Source organism: Pseudorasbora parva, chromosome 2 (genome assembly GCF_024679245.1).
Source record: "Pseudorasbora parva isolate DD20220531a chromosome 2, ASM2467924v1, whole genome shotgun sequence".
Lineage (NCBI taxonomy): Eukaryota > Metazoa > Chordata > Actinopteri > Cypriniformes > Gobionidae > Pseudorasbora > Pseudorasbora parva.
This window is the reverse complement of record NC_090173.1, coordinates 19,381,055-19,402,120: the sequence shown is the minus strand read 5'-3', so window position 1 is coordinate 19,402,120 and position 21,066 is coordinate 19,381,055. Positions and strand designations below refer to the sequence as shown.

Sequence of the window (21,066 nt, the reverse complement as noted above, 5' to 3'; positions counted from 1 at the left end):
AACACTACAGTGACTGATTTGCATTACAAGATAAACCAAAAAGGTGGGGTGGGGGGGTGGGGGGAGCGGACAAATAAAACGTATTACTAAAGATTATTACACAGCACAAACTCTGGAAGTTATTATTTTTACAGATTTAAGTACAAATTCAATTCTTGTTTGAAGACGTACTTTTTGAATATTTAAAAATATATATATATAATAGTATAATAGTTTATAAAAAAAACTTCATTTGATTAGATTCTTATTAAAAAACTCAAAAAGAATGTGAATGTGTGAAAATTAAAGAAAAACAACAACATTTTGGACAATCAAAAAGCCGTTGCGTATTGTTAGAAACAGTGTGTGTGTTGCATTTTCTGTTAAAACTGCAACAAAATGTAAAAATCCAACATTTAGGTAATTTGTAGATTATAGTAAGTGGGGTCTGTGCTTTCAGTTGTCACACCCTAAAGACTGAGAAGAGTATAGAGAAATGTATTGGAATTATAGTGAACAAAAACATGTGTTCATACAGTTTGAGACATCTTTCTGTGAGTCAGCAAAAGTTTTTAAAAAAATTAGAGACCACAATGTTTTTCATTTGGACAGAAAATGTTTATTTCCCCATTCAAAGAATTTAAAGAAAGGATTACTGAAAAACAAGTCAACATGAAGAGTGGGAAAGAGGGATGAAAAGCAATGCTTCAGCAGACTTTCTGAAAATCATAAGCTAAATGCATTTGTCCTTTTAAATCTGACTAAAAACAATTCTTTAAACAAAAAGAAAAAAGTAAAAAAAACTTTTAAAGTCTAAAAAAAATCTTTGTGCACATGCACAAAATAAAATATATTAAACAAAACTATATTAAACACAAACTTAAAATCAATGTTAAATGAAAAAATAAAAATAAAATAAAAGATACCACGGTCTTGGAGGAACACAGGTCTGCTTGGCAGCATTTACAGTAACATGAGCAAATGCATGCGTGCACTTTTTTAGAAATTAAGGCTTTTCCAATTCTAAATGCTTAACAGCATGTTAAAATAGGACTCCACTTCACATTTACACTTTTAAATCAAAGGTTAAACTGGAGTTCTCTTTAATTAAATGTATAAGTAGGTCATCCCATTTTAAACAGTTGTTTTCCAAATCTTCAAAATACATAGTCTAAATGTTGGAATATAGTCTTTTACAAATAATAATAATATTAATAATAATAATAATAATAATAATAATAATAAACAAAAAAATAAAAACAACCCTAGGAAGTGGAGCAGCTTACAAAAATGTATACATTTTAAAAATTAGATTGTCCGAGCTAGTGTTTAATGAGAGAAGAAACCTTAAGATGCAATTGTATTTTCGTAGAGACGAACATGCATATTGCTTTAACAGGCATTTAAATCCAGGACAACTGCTTAAGCATGATCAAAACAACAACAAAAAAGAAGGGGAAAAGATCTGGGAAGCCTTTCCTAAACCCAATCAACAGAGCAAATGTACTTCCAATTACATGATACTTAAAATCAAACAACTTTTTTCTATTTTAATTCAACTCCTTATAAACTATACTGCATGTCACAATTCATCAGTCTGTCTAAAAGAACAATTGCATATTGTGTAGAAGAACCGTACCACATTACATGCTATAACACTAGCTAATTTTCATCGCTTAAAATATACCCAGTGTTAATTCTAAGCTCATTAAAGAAGCTGCTTTTTTTCATGTGATATTTAGATTGTCCTTACACAAGCATTCTTACTCATAACTTTGTCAGGTTCCCCTCCAAAGATGGGAATCTATAAGTCCTTATTAGAGAAAGTGCTCATCAATAACGGCAGTAACTAAAGTTCCTTAAGAATTATAGTTATTTAACTCCCTATAGTTTATTTTAAAAGCAGCGAATGCAAACACTCAATCTCTACAGTGAAGGGTTTCTTAGATCAATCTTTACATGTGATGTTTGCAACACAAACGCAATAATGCTTACGGATCACTGATCAAATCGGAAAAAGATTACTTGTTAGTCACTTTGTAAGGAAACCTCACTGGCCTTCTTTCTATGCGTTTTTAGACAAACAAAAATAGGAAACAAATCTAGGCATCCGCTTAATGAAACATCATGTGACCATCGTAAAAATCAACTGCATTACGGTTCCTTTACTGGCTAAAGCAGAATTATCAATACACGAAAAGCAGTTTCTACATGGAATGAAAATAACATGTCGCCGCAGAAAGAAATTAAGCAGGCAGAAAATACAGAAATATGTACTTATGTAATAATGATTGCATGCTTTTGTCATTAGCCAACACTTAAAACTTGTTAAACATAATCACCAGTTAAACTAATAACTTTGAACATGAAAGTGCACCCAAAAATGAAATGTTGCATAACACACAAAAGTGGATAATGAATAAATTTTTATTTTTTAAAAAAAGTATACGAATATATAATAAAAGTTAGTAAGGTTTAAGTTCATCTTGTGTGTTGAATTAATGAACAATATTTTCAGTGAATAACTACCTATATTTCAGTCTGTTTTCCACACAAAACATTGCATGGTTTCAGAAGATTTGGAATACACTGCTAACTAAATGCTAACACTGCTATAAATGCTAAAATTTGTCCTGCTTGGAGATATAATCCACTTTTTTGTTTTATGCAAGAGAGTAATTGTGCCCACCAAACAATAGTTGAGTGACACAAGGGTGAAACTTATTTTTGGGTGATCACTCTCTAAGAAAAAGCTTCAGGCAGCCTGCCTTAAGCACGTATGCCGCTCGTCGCGTTTTCTCTGTGTGTGTATGTGTGTGCTTTTGGCATCTAGCTGAGAAGCCATGCTTTGCTAAGGCTGGACTACTGAAGAGCGTCATTTTGTCCAATGAGCAGCTGGTGAATCTTGCCTGAACGATCCCTCCCTCCCGATCAAGATCCCTGAGCTTCAGGTTTCATTCCCGTTCTGAGCGAGTAAGAAGCCAAAGTGTGACAATAAAAAGGTTGATTTCACATTAACTCTCTCAAAGTCGGAGGAAGTGGGATCACTCCAGATCACAAACCGTCACACGTCTTTGGCTCCAACAGCAGGTAGTTCCCACAAACAGACAGTAACCCTCCCGTAGATTTGACCTGCAAGAAAAGCAAATGCTTGCCCGATGCTTCCCCAGCTTAATTTCAATATTTTACTTTATCCCTGAGGTTATTCTCACCTAATAGTAGATTCCCACGTCAGCTGGAGCGGCAACTACACACCATAGCAGGCTGAGAGTCTCTCCTTCAGCTGTGGTGGAAACTGTTCAGAGAACTGCTGCCAGTTATCCTCACCAACCTGATCCTTGAAGCCGTGCAAAATCTAGAGAGGATATGGATGAATACGGTATGTCTTGGCCAACTGTAAACCCATCAAATCAAAGTTTACAGTTACTGAAGAAGCGCATTTGTACCTTGTAGAACATGTCCCTCAAATCGTCTTTTGGATTAACCCAGGAGGCCACAGCGTCACAGAAAAAGATGAAGTCCTGTGCAAAGAAAAGGGGGAAGGGGGGTTTATTAAAGCCAAACCGTGGAGCTCTGATTCCACCAAAATTACCCGGAACAATTTGTCCCAGAAACCTTTCCCCCAGGGCCTATTGGATCTCGTCCTATGCAAATAAACTTAAAACCTGAACATGTTCGTTGGGCCATCTGCCTATTTTTTTAAACTTCATTTTCAAATAGCAAACAACTTCCATCATGCACCGCAACAGACTTTTGGATTGAAATAAAATGCTGGGTGAACTCAACCATTCAGCATGTTCTGTGCCCAAGTGCCACCCCCAAAAGTTCCTGAACTTTGGAAAAGTACTACGTTGTGAGCAGGGACTTTCTGAGGGGGGACATTTTTACCTGGATCTTCATTTAGACCCTGCGAAACACACCGATTTATTATAATTTAAGTAAATGTCCATATTTATCAACTTGTGCAGTTTGTATGGATGTTTTGGGAGCTGTGAAATCACTGTAAAAAACATTCATTTATTTGGACTGGGTTAAATAACGCTGGTTATTTGCAGTTTAACAGAAGCAACTCCAATAATTCACGCAGAGTCATGAGGTGTAGGAGAATGGTTGATAGAAAAAAAGTAAAACTAATAATATAGCTTTTATTTCTGATATTGCTATAAAGCATGAATGTAATTGTTTTCTTAAATGTAAAGTGTTAAATTATTAATTGAATCATTACATTTTAGATCCTCTCCATTTGGATTTTGGATTCCCTCACCTGTACGACTCCTCCTGGATTTACCCCAATCATAATGCAAATGCCCCTGAAGGCTGAGTCTTTCTCTTCATTGTCCCGGATGTTTCGAAGCGATGTGCACCTAGGTTGTAAAAAATAAATAAAAGGACTGTTAATGCAAAGGTTTCTAAGACGCATGAAAACAGACCTAGGTCACACAGGGTTGAGATGCACTCAATGGTTTAATCAACGTCTTACCAGGGGCGAATAAACTGTGGCAACAAGGGAGCAACTTCCTGTGGACACACATATCCCAGTCGACCAATCGTAATTGCTGTTTCACAAGCAAAAAAAAGGGACATGAGCGCGTCTCAAAGTTTCAAGCTAAAATGTATCAGCGGTCAAAGCCACACAAATCAGAAGAAAGGTTTCAACAGGTAATTCAGGTTTCGAATGTCTGTTTTAAAATTCCTCATAGTCAGTGTGATTTTACTGCAGGGATTGTGTGAACTGTTCGTGCTGGATTATCTCACCTGTGTTCTCCAGCAGAGTTTTGGGTGTATTAGGTCGGTTGATGATTTCCACAAGGTTATTGAGAACCAAGGCCACAAAAGGCTGCATCTCCGTTCCTGGAAAAACACCAGTCAAATGAAATTAGATAAAAGGCCAGGGGATTCCTTACATGTGGCCAATTGCCCAAAAAATCATCTGACTGATGTACTCAATGCTAAATTAACTTCTGAATGGAGTCACAATCTGGAGTGTAACAAACCCATTTCAAATGCTTTTTCCTTGCATCTTTTCCTGCACCATACACATCATGACATAAACCGCTCTGTCTATCATTTTTAAGAGCATTTTAATTCAAGTTAAATTGAAGGATTTATTCGTTAGAAATTCAGTTCATAAAATTACTTGGTTTGTTTTTGTTATCTAAAAGTAATGATGTACTTAAGGCATTTTGTGGCTATACATAGCAAAAATCTAAATAAAAAATAAAGCTGTAGAAGTTATACAAGTACAATGTTTTTATTTATATGTATTGGTACTAATTAATGTCAGAAAGTAAAAAAGCAAATAAATATATTTGCAAAGCAAATAAATGGATGAGCCAAAAAACAAAACAGTGTTATACTATCTAAAAAACTAAATGCAGGGCTGCCCAAAAACAGGACAGATATCAGAAACACAATGCTTTGCATGTGGGTGGGAGTTGTGCGCGCATTAACACTCACCCATCTGAATAGCAATCTCTCCGATGGCCCATGTGGCATTGTTGCACACAGATATGAACTCAGGGTTAAGATTGACACCCAGGACAGGCATGAACTCAGCTGGAGGGGGTAAACGAACAACAATGACAAACTGACCAGCACAACACGCACACAAAACACACAACAGCTAGCATGAGAAACTGGCTCTCCAATGGTCAGGCTTTACTCAGTATATCAAAAAACAACTCACCGATGCACGGCTTCACATGAAGGAAGCACGCCTTCGTCAAGTCTCCGAGCAGGGCGAACGAACTCTGTCGCACTTCTGGCATGGTGTCCTTTAATTAGATAGCAAATAAAGCATTTAGTCTTAGGTCATACAGCACACAAATAGCTTTTCTTTGTATTAGACCGTTATTCTTTTACTATATATACTTATATAATGGCTATTATTGTTACGTAAAATTGACATAAAACGAGATCATTGTGTTTAATGTTGCACTCAGGGTAATTTTACACTAGCACTGTTGGAGCGCACTGGGTTTCTAATGACTTTGTAATGTGTCTTTATTGACTATATTCTAAATAAACTACAACAAAATATATTTCGCTTCCGGGTCATGTATCTGAATGGCGGATCTGCGTCATTCTCATGCATGCATCGATTTCACGTCAATAACTTGGTGGATAAAGTCGTTATTTTGATTTGTGAATAATACAATTCTTGTGAGTGAGACTGTACTGAATGCCAGTGGAGGCCTTTCTCAGCCATCAGCTTTCAACACTAATATCTTCATTTGAGTTCTGAAGATGAATGAAGGTCTTACGGGTGTCCAACGACATGAGGGTGAGGAATTAATGAAATCATTTTCATTTTTGTGTGAACTAACGCTTTAAATCAATGTATTGTAGTATGTGAAATAGCTGGCTCAATGATTCTCACATCAGTTTAAAGCAAAAACTCTAGGCAACAACACCCATTAGTCTAAAGTCGTGTGGCCACGTATCTATTGTGTGCTTGAGGACTTAATTTGAAAACTTTTTTTTGTTTTTTCAAAATCCACGCATAAACATTAGCACAGACGTAGCACAGTTTGTGGTGAATACAGTGTAATTACACTTTTGCTATTAGTGTTTATAAGCAACTGAAAAAAAGCACAAATATCAAAGCATGTCAAAACTTCTAAAGGGCCACCAAACAGTTTAGACTCCTGAGGGTTTAATGCCATTTTAAATGACAGTTTTAGCAATTTTGTTGTGTTTATCCCTTTTATCTCTATATAATTGTAATTGGTTTATTATGTTGAAGTTCTTTGGCTTCAGGTATTGTAGCACTTGAGGATAAACTAAACTAGACTACAAAACCCCTAAACCGATCTGAGTTTTATACACCTCGCATTTAGATTTGAGCTGCATTTGTGAACAAAACCTTACAGATACACACTGGCCAATCCCAACTGATTTAACCGTACCTGCATGCACTGGAAGAGCAGGGTCATGATGTTGCTGCGGGTGACCAGCTGTTCTACATGAGCTCCGAGTCCCTCGGCCAGACCGCTGAGCAGATCAAGGGCCACTATCATGAAGTCTTTATCAGGGGCCTCATACTGGTCAGGTTGCTGGTTATACATCTACAACAAGACCAGGACAAAAAGATCTAGGGAATGAACCAAAGACAACATGCTATGGTGCTCATTCTCAAACAAGTGTGCATGTGGACTGACCATGGCTTGAGCGAGGTTCTTCTGGACCAGGGTGACGCAGCGCTGGTAAACAGGTTCACAGTAAGGCAGGAAACCACTCTGCAGTGCTGTGGCCACTGAAGACAGACACTACAAGGGAAAAAAAGTGACAAATTCTTAAAACATGTCCGTCTTTGAAGTATGAATAACACACAATCCAAAAGGGCGGGACTAGTTTACCTCCAACAAGGGGAACAGATCCTTGTCTTCATCTTTTAACTCGTTCCATTTCTGAATCAGAGGGGGCATGAGCTTTTGGATGTATTCCTGCTCAACCAAAAAAAAAAAAAGTAACATTTAAATTAAAGATGAAAAACGTTCAAGATTCATGTTCATGCTTAAAATGAACATGATCTTACAGGCTGGTTCAGATGGTGTCCGACAGAGTCAGCAAGGGTTCCGATGGCATCATAGAGGATCAACAAGTTCTTATGCTGATACTTTCCGAAGGCAAACACCAGTGTGTCCAGAATAAAGCTCAAGTAGGGAACCAGCTCTGTACAGGCCTCCTCCTCCAGGGTTGCAAATGCACTGATGGGAAGAAAAAGGATCTGCATTAGCTCAACGGACTGGGTAACATTATTTCAGCATGGAAACGTAAAAAACATATCTAAGTGATCTGGTTTAATGCGTTTAAAAGGATTTAAGAACACACATAGCCTTAATCAATATTTATCTTCCTATATTATTTTAATGATTCTTTCCAGTTATGTTTTTTTTTTTATGTTTCTTGTTTTCTAAGGTGTCTTTCATTTAATGTATTATATTTCTTTCCTTTTATATTTCCTTTAACTGAAAAACTAAAGAGTCAAGATAAATATTGCCTGTACTATTGTCCACCATCTAGTGGAGGGGCGGTTGAATGAAATTTGACACCCCATTTGTCACAATTGGCCGTTTTATTCAGTTAATATATATCTTGTCGAGTAAACTCGACCATGGCGCCTAGAGGTTTAATATTTATTTAATTATTTATTGATTTAATTATATTATATATAAAATTGAATAAAAAATATAAATACATCTTATTATAAAATATATAAAAAATTAAATGATAATAGTCACTATTTAGGCTTAAAAGATTGTGGTATCGTATTGTGAGTTTCGTGTCATTACACCCCTAGCAGGTGTGGTTGGATAGACATTTAGCAGCCGGTCTGGATGGTGTACCCTTTCATCAGCGGGTCAAACCCACCTGCAGGCGGCCTCTTGAACCCTCTTGTTGCTGTCGAGGATGCGTTTGAGCAGCTCGGTCATGAGGGGTTTGAGGTAGGAGTCAGGCGGCTGGCTGACCACCCAGTGTGCATAGCGACTCAGAGTCCAGCAGGCGATGGAGCGGACCAATGCTTTCTTATCAGAGAGACACTGGATCAGGTGAGGAATTAACTCCGGCAGGTACAGCACCATATCCTGCATACAGCCTGGGGATGAGAGAGAGAAGAGGTCGGAAGAGCCATTCAAATATTTTTGCAGGGTGTACACTACAGTTCAAAAGTTAGAGGTCAGAAATAAATCTTTTGAATGAAATAAATACTTATTTAGCAAGGTTGAATGTAATTGATAGAAAGAAACAGTAAAGACATTTCTAATGTTTATAAAAATAAAAAAGTTTATTTAAAAGACATCTATTTAAAAAAAAAAAGCAGTTCCTTTAAATCATTAGAATATTTTTTTTAAAGGATCATGTGACCCTGAAGACTGGAGTAACGATACTGAAAATACATTTTTCAGGAATAAAAACAAACACCATATACAAAGCATTTCAAATTCTAATAAAAATCTCAATATAACAGTTGTATCTGCATTTTTGATCAAATAAACACGGTCTTGGTGAACAGGAGAGACTGTTCAAAAACATTAATATTAAAAATATTTTTATAATATTATATAATTTAGAATTATAATGCGCATTACACAGATTATTTTAGTTTGCATTTTATATAGGGGTGGAAGTTACCAAGGTCCTAAAGACACAACATAATATATATAAATGATATAATAATGTTGTAATTAACTGTGCTATATTGTGATCTTGTTAACTTGTTTTCTTGCCAATTTGGACTTTAAACCAAAATGGTGTGTGTGTTCATCCATGGTGTGTGTGAATGATTGCCAAACTTTTTCCCAAGTGAAAATTGTACCAAAAGATCACATTTTTGAGAGAATTTTGAGAGAACAGTACTGACAAATAAAATTACAAGACTTAACCTCTAAAAAAAAAAAAAAATCTTTTACACTTGCCAAAGTGAATACATTCAGTTGCTACAAAAAAAATGCATCTTGAAAAATATGCTAACACCATCACAACATTGCATACTACTGTTAAAATATTTCAGTCTTTTTAAAAAAAAAGTAGGCAACACACAGCACAGTATTTAGTAAGCAATTTAAGTCAGAAAGTCAAGCCTGTCAAGGTTTAGTAAAAAGAGAGTAGCATTTTATACATCCTCATCCAATGTACCATACCTTCAGCAATGGCTCCAAGCACCAGGATACCAGACTCTTTAACGACCCAGTCCGGGTGGAACAGCAGTTCCTTCAGCACAGGGAGCAGGTGGGGCAGCAACTCATCCCGAAACACATTAGCCAGGACATCAAGGGCGGCTGCCGAACACTTGCCTAGAGAGCAGAGAACAGTGTAGCATACACGGTTAGACCTCTCGGATTTCTCCAAGCACCGATCTTAGGCAAGCCTTGTGGATCAGACAGTATGAGTAGAGAAACATCACTGGCATTCATGATATTTATGAGTGTAATCATCTCCACAGAACGCACCAACATTTGCTTACAAATAGGCAATAAACACTTACGTAGATTCCAGTCGGAGAGACTGTCGTCATCGTCGTCGTCATCATCCTCGCTGTCCTCTCCTTCCTCCCCTTCATCACCCTCGTGCCGAAGGGTGACCGTACGAGATTTGTGAAAGCGAGGCTTTATATCCTGCTCGTTGTCCGGCACAGCCTCGTCTTCCTCCACGTCACCCTAAGCGGGAAGTAGAAAGTCAGTGAGATGAAATACAGCTGGCCAATTCTGGACAGCAATGACTGCGAGTGTCAAAGGCCTTGGGTCAGACAGTATGAATACTTGAAAATCACGGAGAACATCAGGATAATAATATCATCACACCTGTGGCCAGACTGATGTAGAACTTCTTATGAAGCAAAGTAACTAACCTTTAACAAAATGATGTCGATCTCCGAGTACTTCATCCCGTTCACCAGAACAGGAACTAGTCTATGGGAGACAATTAAAGACCGGAAGTCAAAATTAGTAATCAAGATATCAGATGTATGGATGGATGTGAGTGTCATAGGGTATTAAATAAGAGCACCTCTGACAATAAAACAAACGAGATCATCTCTATTGCAATAAACAGGAAGTTCAGATGCTAAATACCATATAGAAATAGAACAGTAGAAATTCAGCTATATTGTTTATGCTGCAGACATGTTCAGGGTTCGTACACATTTCTACCAATAAGTTTCATGAAAATCTCCCATGTGTCTGTATATTAGGGGTAACCCCTAATAGTCGAAGATTCGATGCATCGATATGCAGGACCGGATTCGACTACTCGACCACGAATCTTCGCGGGTGTTATGAAACGAGGATCATACCATTTTGGCAATATGGGGGTGCTCAATATTAGTGTTATAAAGACGTGTCGCGCGCGCCTTTAAAATTCGAACACATACACCGACGGCGGCATTCGACGCCCGTCCGCGGCGATTAAATGTATATTTCCCTCAAATCGTGAATATACATACTGATTTTACCCTGTGCTACAAGATACACTCATCGTACAGCTCTTCTGTCAGAAGTCGATTCAAAATTGAGCTCGCGCATATATAATGTTCACGTCTGCCTGGTGTGAGATAAGTTACCTGAGACACGGCGCTGAGCTTCAGTCCGGTGTGCGACCCCCTTTAGGCACAATCGTTTAAAAACGCACTCAAAATGTTCTTTTCCTGTCTAGGCAGGTTTTTTTTTTTAGGTTTATTTATCAAAATGTTATTTTATATATTTGTGTGATGTTCTTTGTTTCGATCGCGGCCTTTAAATGTTATGAGAGAACGGTTAATTTACGAATGTGTAGTGTAGCCTAGTTTTGATCCCTTTATTAAAAGTGGTGGCTGTGTGCCGTGTGTAAAGTAAAATAAAAATAGTCTTAGCCTCCTGCTGACTAGTGTCCTGCCCTTTCCAACCCGTTTATACCATTTATTTTTTTCCGGTCTATGGTTTACACACACACATAGATGATTCGACTATCGGTTGACCATAGAGAGATTCGAAAATTCTGATTCGAAAATGTAAAATTAACGTAATGTACCATACTTCAAATCACAATGTATAGCTTTTTTAATCCAGGTTATCCAACTTTTGAGAGGGTTCATAAAAGCAGGACAAACAAATGTCCTGTAATCTGCCTGTAACATATTGTGGTTTTTGACATCTTGAAGCAAACATTTATGGCATGACTTACATGCAAAGGTAAATGTCACTTACTGTGCGAGGTGTCCAGAGAGGACATCCTTGCAGATGGGCTGCTCCGCCAGCGTAAGCCAGAACTCGCAGGCCTCCAGAGACACGTTCTCATCCGGGTCCTGTGTGCGCTGCAGCATGTACTGCAGGGACAGGCGATATCATCAGATCTCCATCTCTGATTGGTCAAGATGTACACCACTACTGGGTCACCAAGTTATTCTTACCTCGACGATGCTGCGCATGTGTGGGATGAGTCGGTCGACTCGCACCTCCAGCAGCATGACGAGAGCCCTGCACACGTTCTTCCGCACCTCCGAGTCTTCGTCTGCGGCCAGCGCAAACAGACTCTGGAGCGACAGGCAAGGAGGAAAACAAATTAAAACCCTGCGATTACAGCACAGTAGTGTTGCACGATATACCGGTACTAGAAAAGTACTGCGATACCCTGCTATTACAAACGGGACAGCGCCTATATGAGCTGTGTTTCTTAATTTGCGTGGATGTGTGACAGCAGGTGTCAGGGCGTGTGTGCAGAGCTCTGCTTCCACCATTCATTAAAAGTAGAAGAGTTAAATACACGCGCAGTGCATGATAAAGCAAGCACCAGAAATATGCGTGCATGAGAAGAAAAAGTGAGGCGCGGGACGTGCTCGTGCTACCGGACTCTGACCTGAAGCGCGCGCACATGCCTTTCAGAGAACAAATATGCGATCGCTATTCAGTTCTTTCGCGGATTATTATTTGGGTTTGAATGTTCAAACATATGTAAAAATGCACGGCCTGGTGAGTATTGAGGTAAACACAGTCGGATATGTCTTTAGTGAAAGTATACAGCTGAGGTAATTAGATACGTGCAGGTCTTAATACAGACATTCTGTGTGGTCAAACACCAAAGAAAAAAAATTGAAAACCACCACATGGTTGGCTAAATAACTAAATATATATTTATTAAGAATCAGTTTATTGTTAAATTATAGAGTGAAGACTATGTAAGCAGTTTTATAATTGATTATTTAATTTCTTTCTTGACTTGCTACTGTTAAATAGACCTAATAGATCAACAATAAAGCACTGTTTTTGTCATATTGTTTGTAATTTGCGGAGCACGATCAGTCGAATATACTCCAGGGTTTCTACTGATAGAAAGCCATATGCTAATCGCTGAAGTAACTCTTTAACTCGTATCCCACCTCAATATCAGCAAAAGTGTTTTGCAATACAATATGAACAAAATGGGTATTGTACTTAATGTTTAATGTAAGTACACAGTAGTTAAGGTCAACTAATATAAAGTGGGACCTGTATTTTTACAGACATCCCCTATGAGAAATAAATCACTGTCCTAATAGGGCATATAAAGGTGATAAAATGATTAAATCCAGCATGTTCAGACTGCAGGTACCTCAATGAAGGTGTCAATGTTGTCCATCAGGGCTTGAGCTCTTCCGATGATAAACTGGTTCACACAGGCAATAGCATGAGACCTACAGAACCACATGAACATCCATTAGACTCGCATGAGTAAGTCATTCCAGAAGAGAATTTGAGACATGAAATATAAGCCCATCCTTCCCTTCAGACTGACCTTATCTTGGGGCTGCAGTGTTTGAAGAACTGCAGGAACTTAGGAATCATGATGTTGAGGGGTCGGTTCAGAGCGTCACTGTCCAGGAGCTCAGACGAGTCCTCGCAGATCTTCTGTAGCGCTCCAAACGAGCCCTGTGTGTGAGAGAATGAGACCACACCAGTGAGCAACATTTCTGGATGCGATACAGAAAGTATCAGGGCCACTTTAACCATGTCTTGTGTCATTTCCAAACACATTTGCATATGAAAAAGTGCTAGCCAAAATAAGAGGAAAAACAGGATAAATGAGTGAGAGAACAAAGACTTTATCTTATCTTTGAAACACAAATTAAGATTTTTTTTAATTAAGAGATTTTAGTTCCTCCATTAAAGGTCGATTCAGCCAAATGACCTGAAGGGGATAGATTTACAATCTGTGTATCTATACTGGTACTTATGTTATAGGTGTGTATTTGGTATCAGAGGTGAAAAACCCATGTCAGGACTGCAGTAAGTGTCGACTCATTTAGCCTGGCTTCCAGAGAATAAATATGTACTTGTTTTGTACTCAATTTGTTCATACAACCAAATGAATCAAGTTATATTTTGTAGAAAGAGAATTGTAAGTTGAAACTTTTTATTACTATTTCATTCTGCTGTTCTCATGTTAGCTGTATGGCAAATGTAAAGACAACCGTGTCTAAGGTCATGAAGGCATTACATGTACCAGCTAACTCATTTGCAGACAGTATGTAAGACTGCACGTTAACTATTTTTACACATAGCACTGGTGTTACAGAGGTTAAAAGTTTTGTAGCACAGACAAAAAATTGTAGCACATGTATAAAACGTTTGATTATTATATTTTACAGAAAACCATAGTTCATTAAAAAGGTCTAAGGTTTTATTATAAACTATGAAATTATGATAACTTCAGGAAACCTTGTGCATCCACCGAGAGAGAATTAAAAGTAGCCTACTGTACACAGCAAATCTATCACTGTACAGAATATTATAAAATAAGACAATTCCTGCCTCATCCTGTGATGTGTCACGTCAGATCACAAAAGTTAGTTATTTCACTCGATTAAATGTTCTCCTTTGTTGGACAACAGGTTTTTAAACACGGTTTGGAAATGTTTGGCACGTGTTACTTTTGGCTTTTTTCTTCTTCTTTTTTGGGGGGGGTCTAGTTTCACACTTAACTTGACTCTATTGAACCCTGATGCATTTGCGTTCATCTCATCAAAAAATGTGTTCATCACGATAAAAAACAGGCCGCTGTAAATATATAATGGGTTTATTAATTTGGTGCCATTATGAAAGCTTATCAAAATCACCTTCATTTGTGTTCCAAAGATGAACAAAAGCCATACACGTTTGGAACGCATGAGGCTGTGTAAATTACAATTTTTAATTTATGGCTGAACCATCCCTTTAAGGTGGCTATGAAGAGCGCAGAGGCAAGGCACAGACCTCACAGATGTTGTAATCCTCTGAGTTGAGCATGTTGCACAGCTGGGGCAGCAACTCGGGCCATGTCTGCAGCTCCCCTTTGGTGGAGATCGTTGTAATTAAGATACCTAAACACAGAGAGACAGGATTCGTCACATTTCCAGATACTTAATGCATACTAGCAAGAGAACTATAATGCTAACTGCTAGCTGTAGGGAAGCACAAATTATAAAATTGTCCAATATCAATAAGCAATTATTCATTTCATTTTTGACTGATAATGTACAAAATAAAATGAATTTTTTTATAAATAAGTTGACCATATGACAGAGTATTTCCGTGTCAAACAGAATTTGAAACGTACTGTACACTAGTGTGAAGTTGCACAACTTGCAGTCGCTTTGCAAGAGCGCTGCGTTTCTCACACACGTATGCAAAGAGTCTTAAATACTATTTAAATAAATTCAAAAAATAGTATATCATCAGTCTGGCACGTAAACAAAATTTACTAGCCAATGGCGATATTGCCACGGTGTGCGTGGAGGGTTGACATTTAACATTGTTTTTAAAAATCAAATTGCAATTCATGTAGATGCTTGACTTACTCTAGAGCACGCAGAAAGACTCACCGATAGTGGCGCGGATGAGAGGGGAAGGGTCGCCGATGTTGTTTAAACATTCCTGCTTGATGAAGTGTGCAACCTCAGGAGGGAAGTTCTGATAGTGAACCTTCACGTTGTTCTTCAGTATCAGACCGCTGAGAGATCGAGTGGGCTCATCTGTAGAGTGTGAAGAAGAGCAACACATTTATAAATCAGTCACAAATAAAGATCGTCTGAAAACCTACGGAACAACACACGTGTACGATGAGAAATGCAATAAGGTGAGCTTCACGCAAAAAAATAAAAATCCAGACACCAACCTTCGCTTTTCAGCCTCGTCAGGACGAAGATCAGATAGTTGTTGAAATCAGGAAACTGATTCAGCTGCTCTAATTTCTGAGTGTAAAATTAAAGAATTACAGTTAGTGTAATAATGGTAATGGACTGTACATGCATAGCTGCAGTTCAACAGTGACACACTGACACCATTTTAGTAAATGAAGCATTTTTTTTTATATGCATATTATCACATGTACATATATATGTGCTACTGAAACGGTTCACAATTGAACAAATAAGGGTGTAAAGTTAAATAATGATTTTACTATTTTAACACCTCTGACAAGACTTATGTATAAAGTGCCCCTATTATGCTTTTGTGGATATTACCTTTCATATAGTGTGTAATATAGCAGTTTGTGAATGTAAAATGTCTGCGAAGTTTCAAAGACCAAAGTGCAAAGCAAATGAAAGTTATTGTCTCCCCAAAGAAAGAACTCATTCTGAATGGTGTACCAGGGGTTATGATACATCAGAGTATGAGCATGTGCGATTATAATAGTGCACAATTGCTTATCTACGTTACATATCTATAAAAAGAAAAAAAATTATGTACCTGTGCATAAGCAACTTTCCACTTGCCCACTCGCTTACTCAACTTGTCCCACCCACACACATACAGTGGAGAAAATGTCAGAGACAGACCCTGTTATCATAATCTCTATCCTTTGTCGAAAAAGAAGTTAAATTGCAGTATGGGAACACTTCAGAAATGGACAAACACGTGGTTGTCCTCTGGGATAGATATCCAATTTGCTAAGTGGCTGCAAAAAGAGGGAAACGCATCAAACAAGTTTGCCTATTTCCATTCTTCTGTGCTGTGCCTGTTTATATGAACAGAGGGAAAGACAGGGAATCCCTGGAAATTACAGAACTGATGGGTGCATGAATCCATTTTCCAAACCGTGTTTTTGTCTTACCCTAAATCATTATGGTACACTTATAATAAGTATTTATATTGGGACTATTTCAGACTAGACTGGTAGGTACCGCTGCGGAAGAGCACAGTCCCTGCGTGATCTGCCATAGAGAGAAGTAGCTCCGGCTACAATGTTCTTCCGCAAGACGCATGCAGGTCTGTTTATTAACCACTAGAGCGCAAGTTACGGACTGCAGCTTTAAAAATACTACTGTTATTGTGTCACAAAATGTAGTTAAGACATTTCCAGGTGAGAATGTAGTTGTTCAAAGCTCGAATCTGTGGTTAATTATAAAGAGTTGCATTTTTGGAGCTGTGAGATCCAGGCGATCACCAGGCGCTAGCGCTTGTTAACCCTGGCGAGATCAGCCTTATACTTTCACAGACGATCAGCTTGTCATCCAGTATTTTCCAACAAAATAAAAGGTCAACTGCAGTTTCCATCAAAATAAAAGGGCTTTTCTCTTGCAAGTGTATTAATTGGAACAAAAGTTTTATATAAACACAAAAATATGCATTGTAGTCAAGGACAAGGCTTAAGACTTGTCAGTGAAACCTGGGGGTGTGTTACAGAAAGGTTCTATCTTAAGCCTAGTTCAGACTGCACGATTTTCAAACTCGTCGGGTCTCTGCTCTATTCACACTGCATGACTAACTGGGGTATCATTCAGTCACTGCTGTGTTCACACTGCACGATGGTTTGACGACTGAGGAGTTCACACCGCATTACTGAAAAAGAGGAAGAATCGCCGACAACTCTCTCTCTCTCCCGTGCGCAAACTACCATGCAAACTACACGTGCAATGTGACGAGTAAACAACGCGAGATCACATGTGCGGCAGACCGGAGTTCTTGCGCGAGACTATGAATTGTTATTAAAATGATAAACTGCACAAAGTTTGCTTCAAACTGTATGCGCGCTGATTTGTGGAGAAAAAGAAAAAAGATTATGGCGAAAGAAATTGTTGGAGAGACAGAGGGAGCCAGGATTGTGTTCTGCAAAGACAGTTTGAGGTAAATAAATAATTTTGTAATGTGCTGCAGCTGTGGCTGGATGTGCAAATGTTTGGGCTTTCTTTCTGTTTGATAGAATTGTAAATATATCTATTAAAATACTGATATTCTGCTCTATAACTCCTCCCTGAACATCCTGCTACCCTGTATCTCACTCTTTCATTGGCTGTCGGTCATCGCCGATGTAATTTTCAGTCAGAACGCAGTTCACACAGCAGGAGTTTCAATCGCCGACATGTCCAGATATTTAGCATGCCAAATATCTCTCAGGCGTCGGCGACTCGTCTGAGATTCTCTCTGATCGCGTCTTTGATCATTCACTCTGCGTGATTGTCACTCGCGTGCACGAGCACCGATTTGCCTGTGATCTCAGGCATTTGTCTGCGATTTTGCAAAACCTGTCGGCGACTCAAAATCGGGGCAAAAATCGGGCAGTGTGAACTAGGCTTAAGGTATTAAAGCTGCACTATGCAAATTTCCGTCCACTGGAGGGCGCCTATTCAAAACAAAGGTCTAGTTTGATGACACCAAGTTTGGGCTCAGGATCTTGGGACATGTGGTCTTCACCTCACAGCCGGTGGGAAAGAATCGGGATAGGACTCTGGCAGAAATCATGATGATGGATGTGATTATTAACGTTACTGTAGTGTGAGCAGAGCAGGGCCGAGTGTTGAGGAGCTGAGCACGGCCGCTGGAGCGATTGATACACAAACACACGGCTCGCGAGCAGCAGGACTTTTATTATGACGGGACACAGTCGGCACCATTTATGCTTTTCCGGTCATGACTGTGAGGTAACGCAGCTGTTTATCATATCAGACACATTTAAGTGTGTTTAAAATTGTTATGCCGTTACTCTGTGTGTTTGCTCAGCGGCTGCTGTGACTCTTGTTCACACTGCTAAGAGTAAAGCGCTTCTGCAGAATAAAACCGGAAACCGAGAGTAACACAGATATGACGAAACAGAGGCGAGTCCCTCAGACGTCCCGGCTCCTTGGTTAAAATAGCAATTTTCTCACAATTTACAAATAGTTGGAAACATTTGGGATATTGTAAGAACTCAACTGAACAAAATATATAACACTGGCCTGGTGCTTTTTGGATTATTATCAAAGCGCAGCACAACCTCTGGGTACTCCAAAAGTCTCTCCACCATCAAACGTCGCGGCTCTTCGTCTTGTATAAATAATAAATGCAATGCCATTCTCGAAAAAGGCTTTTTGTAGTGTGATTTTTACTGATGGATTTCAAAAAAGTTTGAAGTTAGGACACCAGTGTGGTTGTCCTAAAGTTAAGATGGCTTTTAGGATTTTTTTGTCGCGTTAGTATGCTTTTGTAATACCCGTTTCCTATCCATACTTAAGATAGGATTATGCACTTAAGAAATGTTCTTCTGTAATAGCCTGTGTCCTAAATTAAATTGCAATGGTTACCAAACAGATAAGATTCTTAAGTGTCTGTAATACGCCTCTGCCATAAATCCCCTTTAAAGTTCAGGTCAATAGTAAAGTCAATACACAAACTTAGTCTTTTTTTTTTTTTTTGTTAAATTTGCACACTGAACATGGGTTGGAGCTCTTAATTTTGTAGTGCAGAAGACTGATGAATTTGAATTTAAAACTGATGGATTTTTCTTGTGGAGGGATCGAGGTCCAACCAACAGTCTCACCACATCCTGTGGGAAACATTGTTTTGACCTTGGATGCACGTAAGCCTATTGTAGGAGACTTTTAGACATTAGGATACTTTAAAATAACATAAAAGAGGCACTTTAATAAAAATACTACCAATTATCAGTACGGTCACCACCCATATATCAAACATGGATCCCGCGAGTTCTGTAAATGTTCGTGTTGATGAGGATACCTGCTGCACAGCTCTCTGTGTGGCTGTGTTTGGAGACTGAGAGTCTCTCAGGAGAGCAAGGACCTGCTGGAGGCTTTGTTCATCCGGCTGCCACTCCATCCTGCAGACAAACCACACAAGACACAAACAATTATATACCCGTCATGCCTTCACAAAACACTTCCTCCTGTCAGGCGATTGCAACACCCATTACAGAAAAACAACTTTTTTTGTGGTTTGTAAACGTCTGTAGACCAATTCATCCACAACTACTATCATTTTACATTGTTGAGAGACAAGGGAACGCATGCATAAACATACAAAAACAAAATACATGACTGTAATGCTAAAGGCCTTTTCCACATCCTGCAATTGTTTCAAACCTGCAAAAGTTTAACTTCATCTCTGCATTAGCGATTGTATACGTCCCAAAAATAGACAGGCAAGAAATTAGAATGTTGCGCCTTTAAGTTAGTTAGCAATAAAAGATCATAAATCAAGATACACAATTACATTAAACAAAATACTGTACAAAATAAGAGTTCCAATTGTTTTTTTTTCTCAATTTGAGATCAAAAAAAGGATATATTTTTCCAGGCAACTTTCATTTTGTGTATCAAGCCTTATTTAACTTACTTAACCTATCAAATATTTTTTGCATATACGAGTATATATGCATGCATGCACACACACACACAACATTTGACAATCAATTTCTTAAAATACTTTTAAAAATCAGCTTGTATTTGGAAATACATTTTCAAAATTAACGCATGACTAGCCCAAAATATGGGTTTAATTGTCTATATCTTTCATAATCCACTCAAAAAAAAAGATTATAGATTAAATGTGGATAATCTCATGACAAATGTTCTCTACTTTGTGATCTCGGAACTAATGCATGCATGCATAAATACTAGTGACTATTATAAATGCATGTAGTTTATAAAAATAATACTTGCGTACGGCATAAGATGTCAGGCTAAGATTGTAATCAACTGTCTGACTTAATTTCTGATCGTTAATTAAGATGTTATAGACAAAGCGTGAAGAATCAGGAAATGCACATGGTCATGCCTGCCGAGGCCTTGTCTTTCTTTCACCCCAAGCAAGAGTAGCTCGAATACCTCAGGCACGACCTACATTAATACGCAATAGAAAAACCTTTATAATAAGACCAGTACAAAAACAAAAGCATCACGCGAAACTTCAAATATTAAAGCAACAAGTAACGGCCATCTAATCCCACATGAATCCCATTATACGTATGATACAGAAGGGTATATTTTAATACATGAGCTAGCAATCATACTCGATCTAATCCACGTTACCAACTATTATTGTGTTAAACTCTGCACACATTAGAGTATGTAGATGTTATAAATGACTGAACTCGAGCGTGTTCACTTACACATGCCGCGTGCGGAGGCCTATTGATCAGCTCGTGCAGCGTGGAGCTCGCGCTAGTCTCGCGCAATGGCACTTTCAAATACTTCCGCAGGACGAGCGCTACAACGAGGAAATGACGACGACGTGTTTGGTCGACGCAACACTGTGGCCAGTTTCACACAAACGGACTCTGCTGCCAGGGATTTTATTGTAAACAAAACAAATATTTCTTAATAGTTGCTTTTACGCGGTGCTTGTTTCAGCTTGGAAATAGTGATGATTATTTAAAATACAA

General features: G+C 38.4%; 1 protein-coding gene across 2 annotated transcripts; it reads right to left on the bottom strand.

The window, feature by feature from the left end:
- Positions 1-790: 790 nt before the first annotated feature.
- tnpo2a (transportin 2a) lies at positions 791-20,930 on the bottom strand. Of its 2 annotated transcripts, XM_067458451.1 has the most exons (25): positions 20,794-20,928; positions 19,404-19,503; positions 15,586-15,661; positions 15,293-15,442; positions 14,685-14,791; positions 13,228-13,361; positions 13,045-13,126; positions 11,867-11,989; positions 11,664-11,782; positions 10,331-10,391; positions 9,968-10,139; positions 9,624-9,776; positions 8,353-8,578; positions 7,517-7,688; positions 7,338-7,424; positions 7,140-7,247; positions 6,888-7,046; positions 5,666-5,753; positions 5,437-5,535; positions 4,735-4,830; positions 4,460-4,535; positions 4,244-4,343; positions 3,426-3,500; positions 3,192-3,334; positions 791-3,111 (listed from the first exon to the last, which is right to left on the bottom strand). In XM_067458451.1, exons 2-24 carry the CDS (start codon positions 19,500-19,502, stop codon positions 3,227-3,229), a joined length of 2,670 nt encoding a protein of 889 aa, XP_067314552.1. In that variant the 5' UTR covers position 19,503; positions 20,794-20,928; the 3' UTR covers positions 791-3,111; positions 3,192-3,226. The 2 variants fall into 2 exon arrangements, with proteins under 2 accessions (XP_067314552.1, XP_067314558.1); XM_067458457.1 differs by lacking the exons at positions 791-3,111; positions 3,192-3,334; positions 3,426-3,500; ... (1 more) ...; positions 4,460-4,535; positions 4,735-4,830 and having other exon boundaries at positions 5,436-5,566; positions 20,794-20,930.
- Positions 20,931-21,066: the final 136 nt, after the last annotated feature.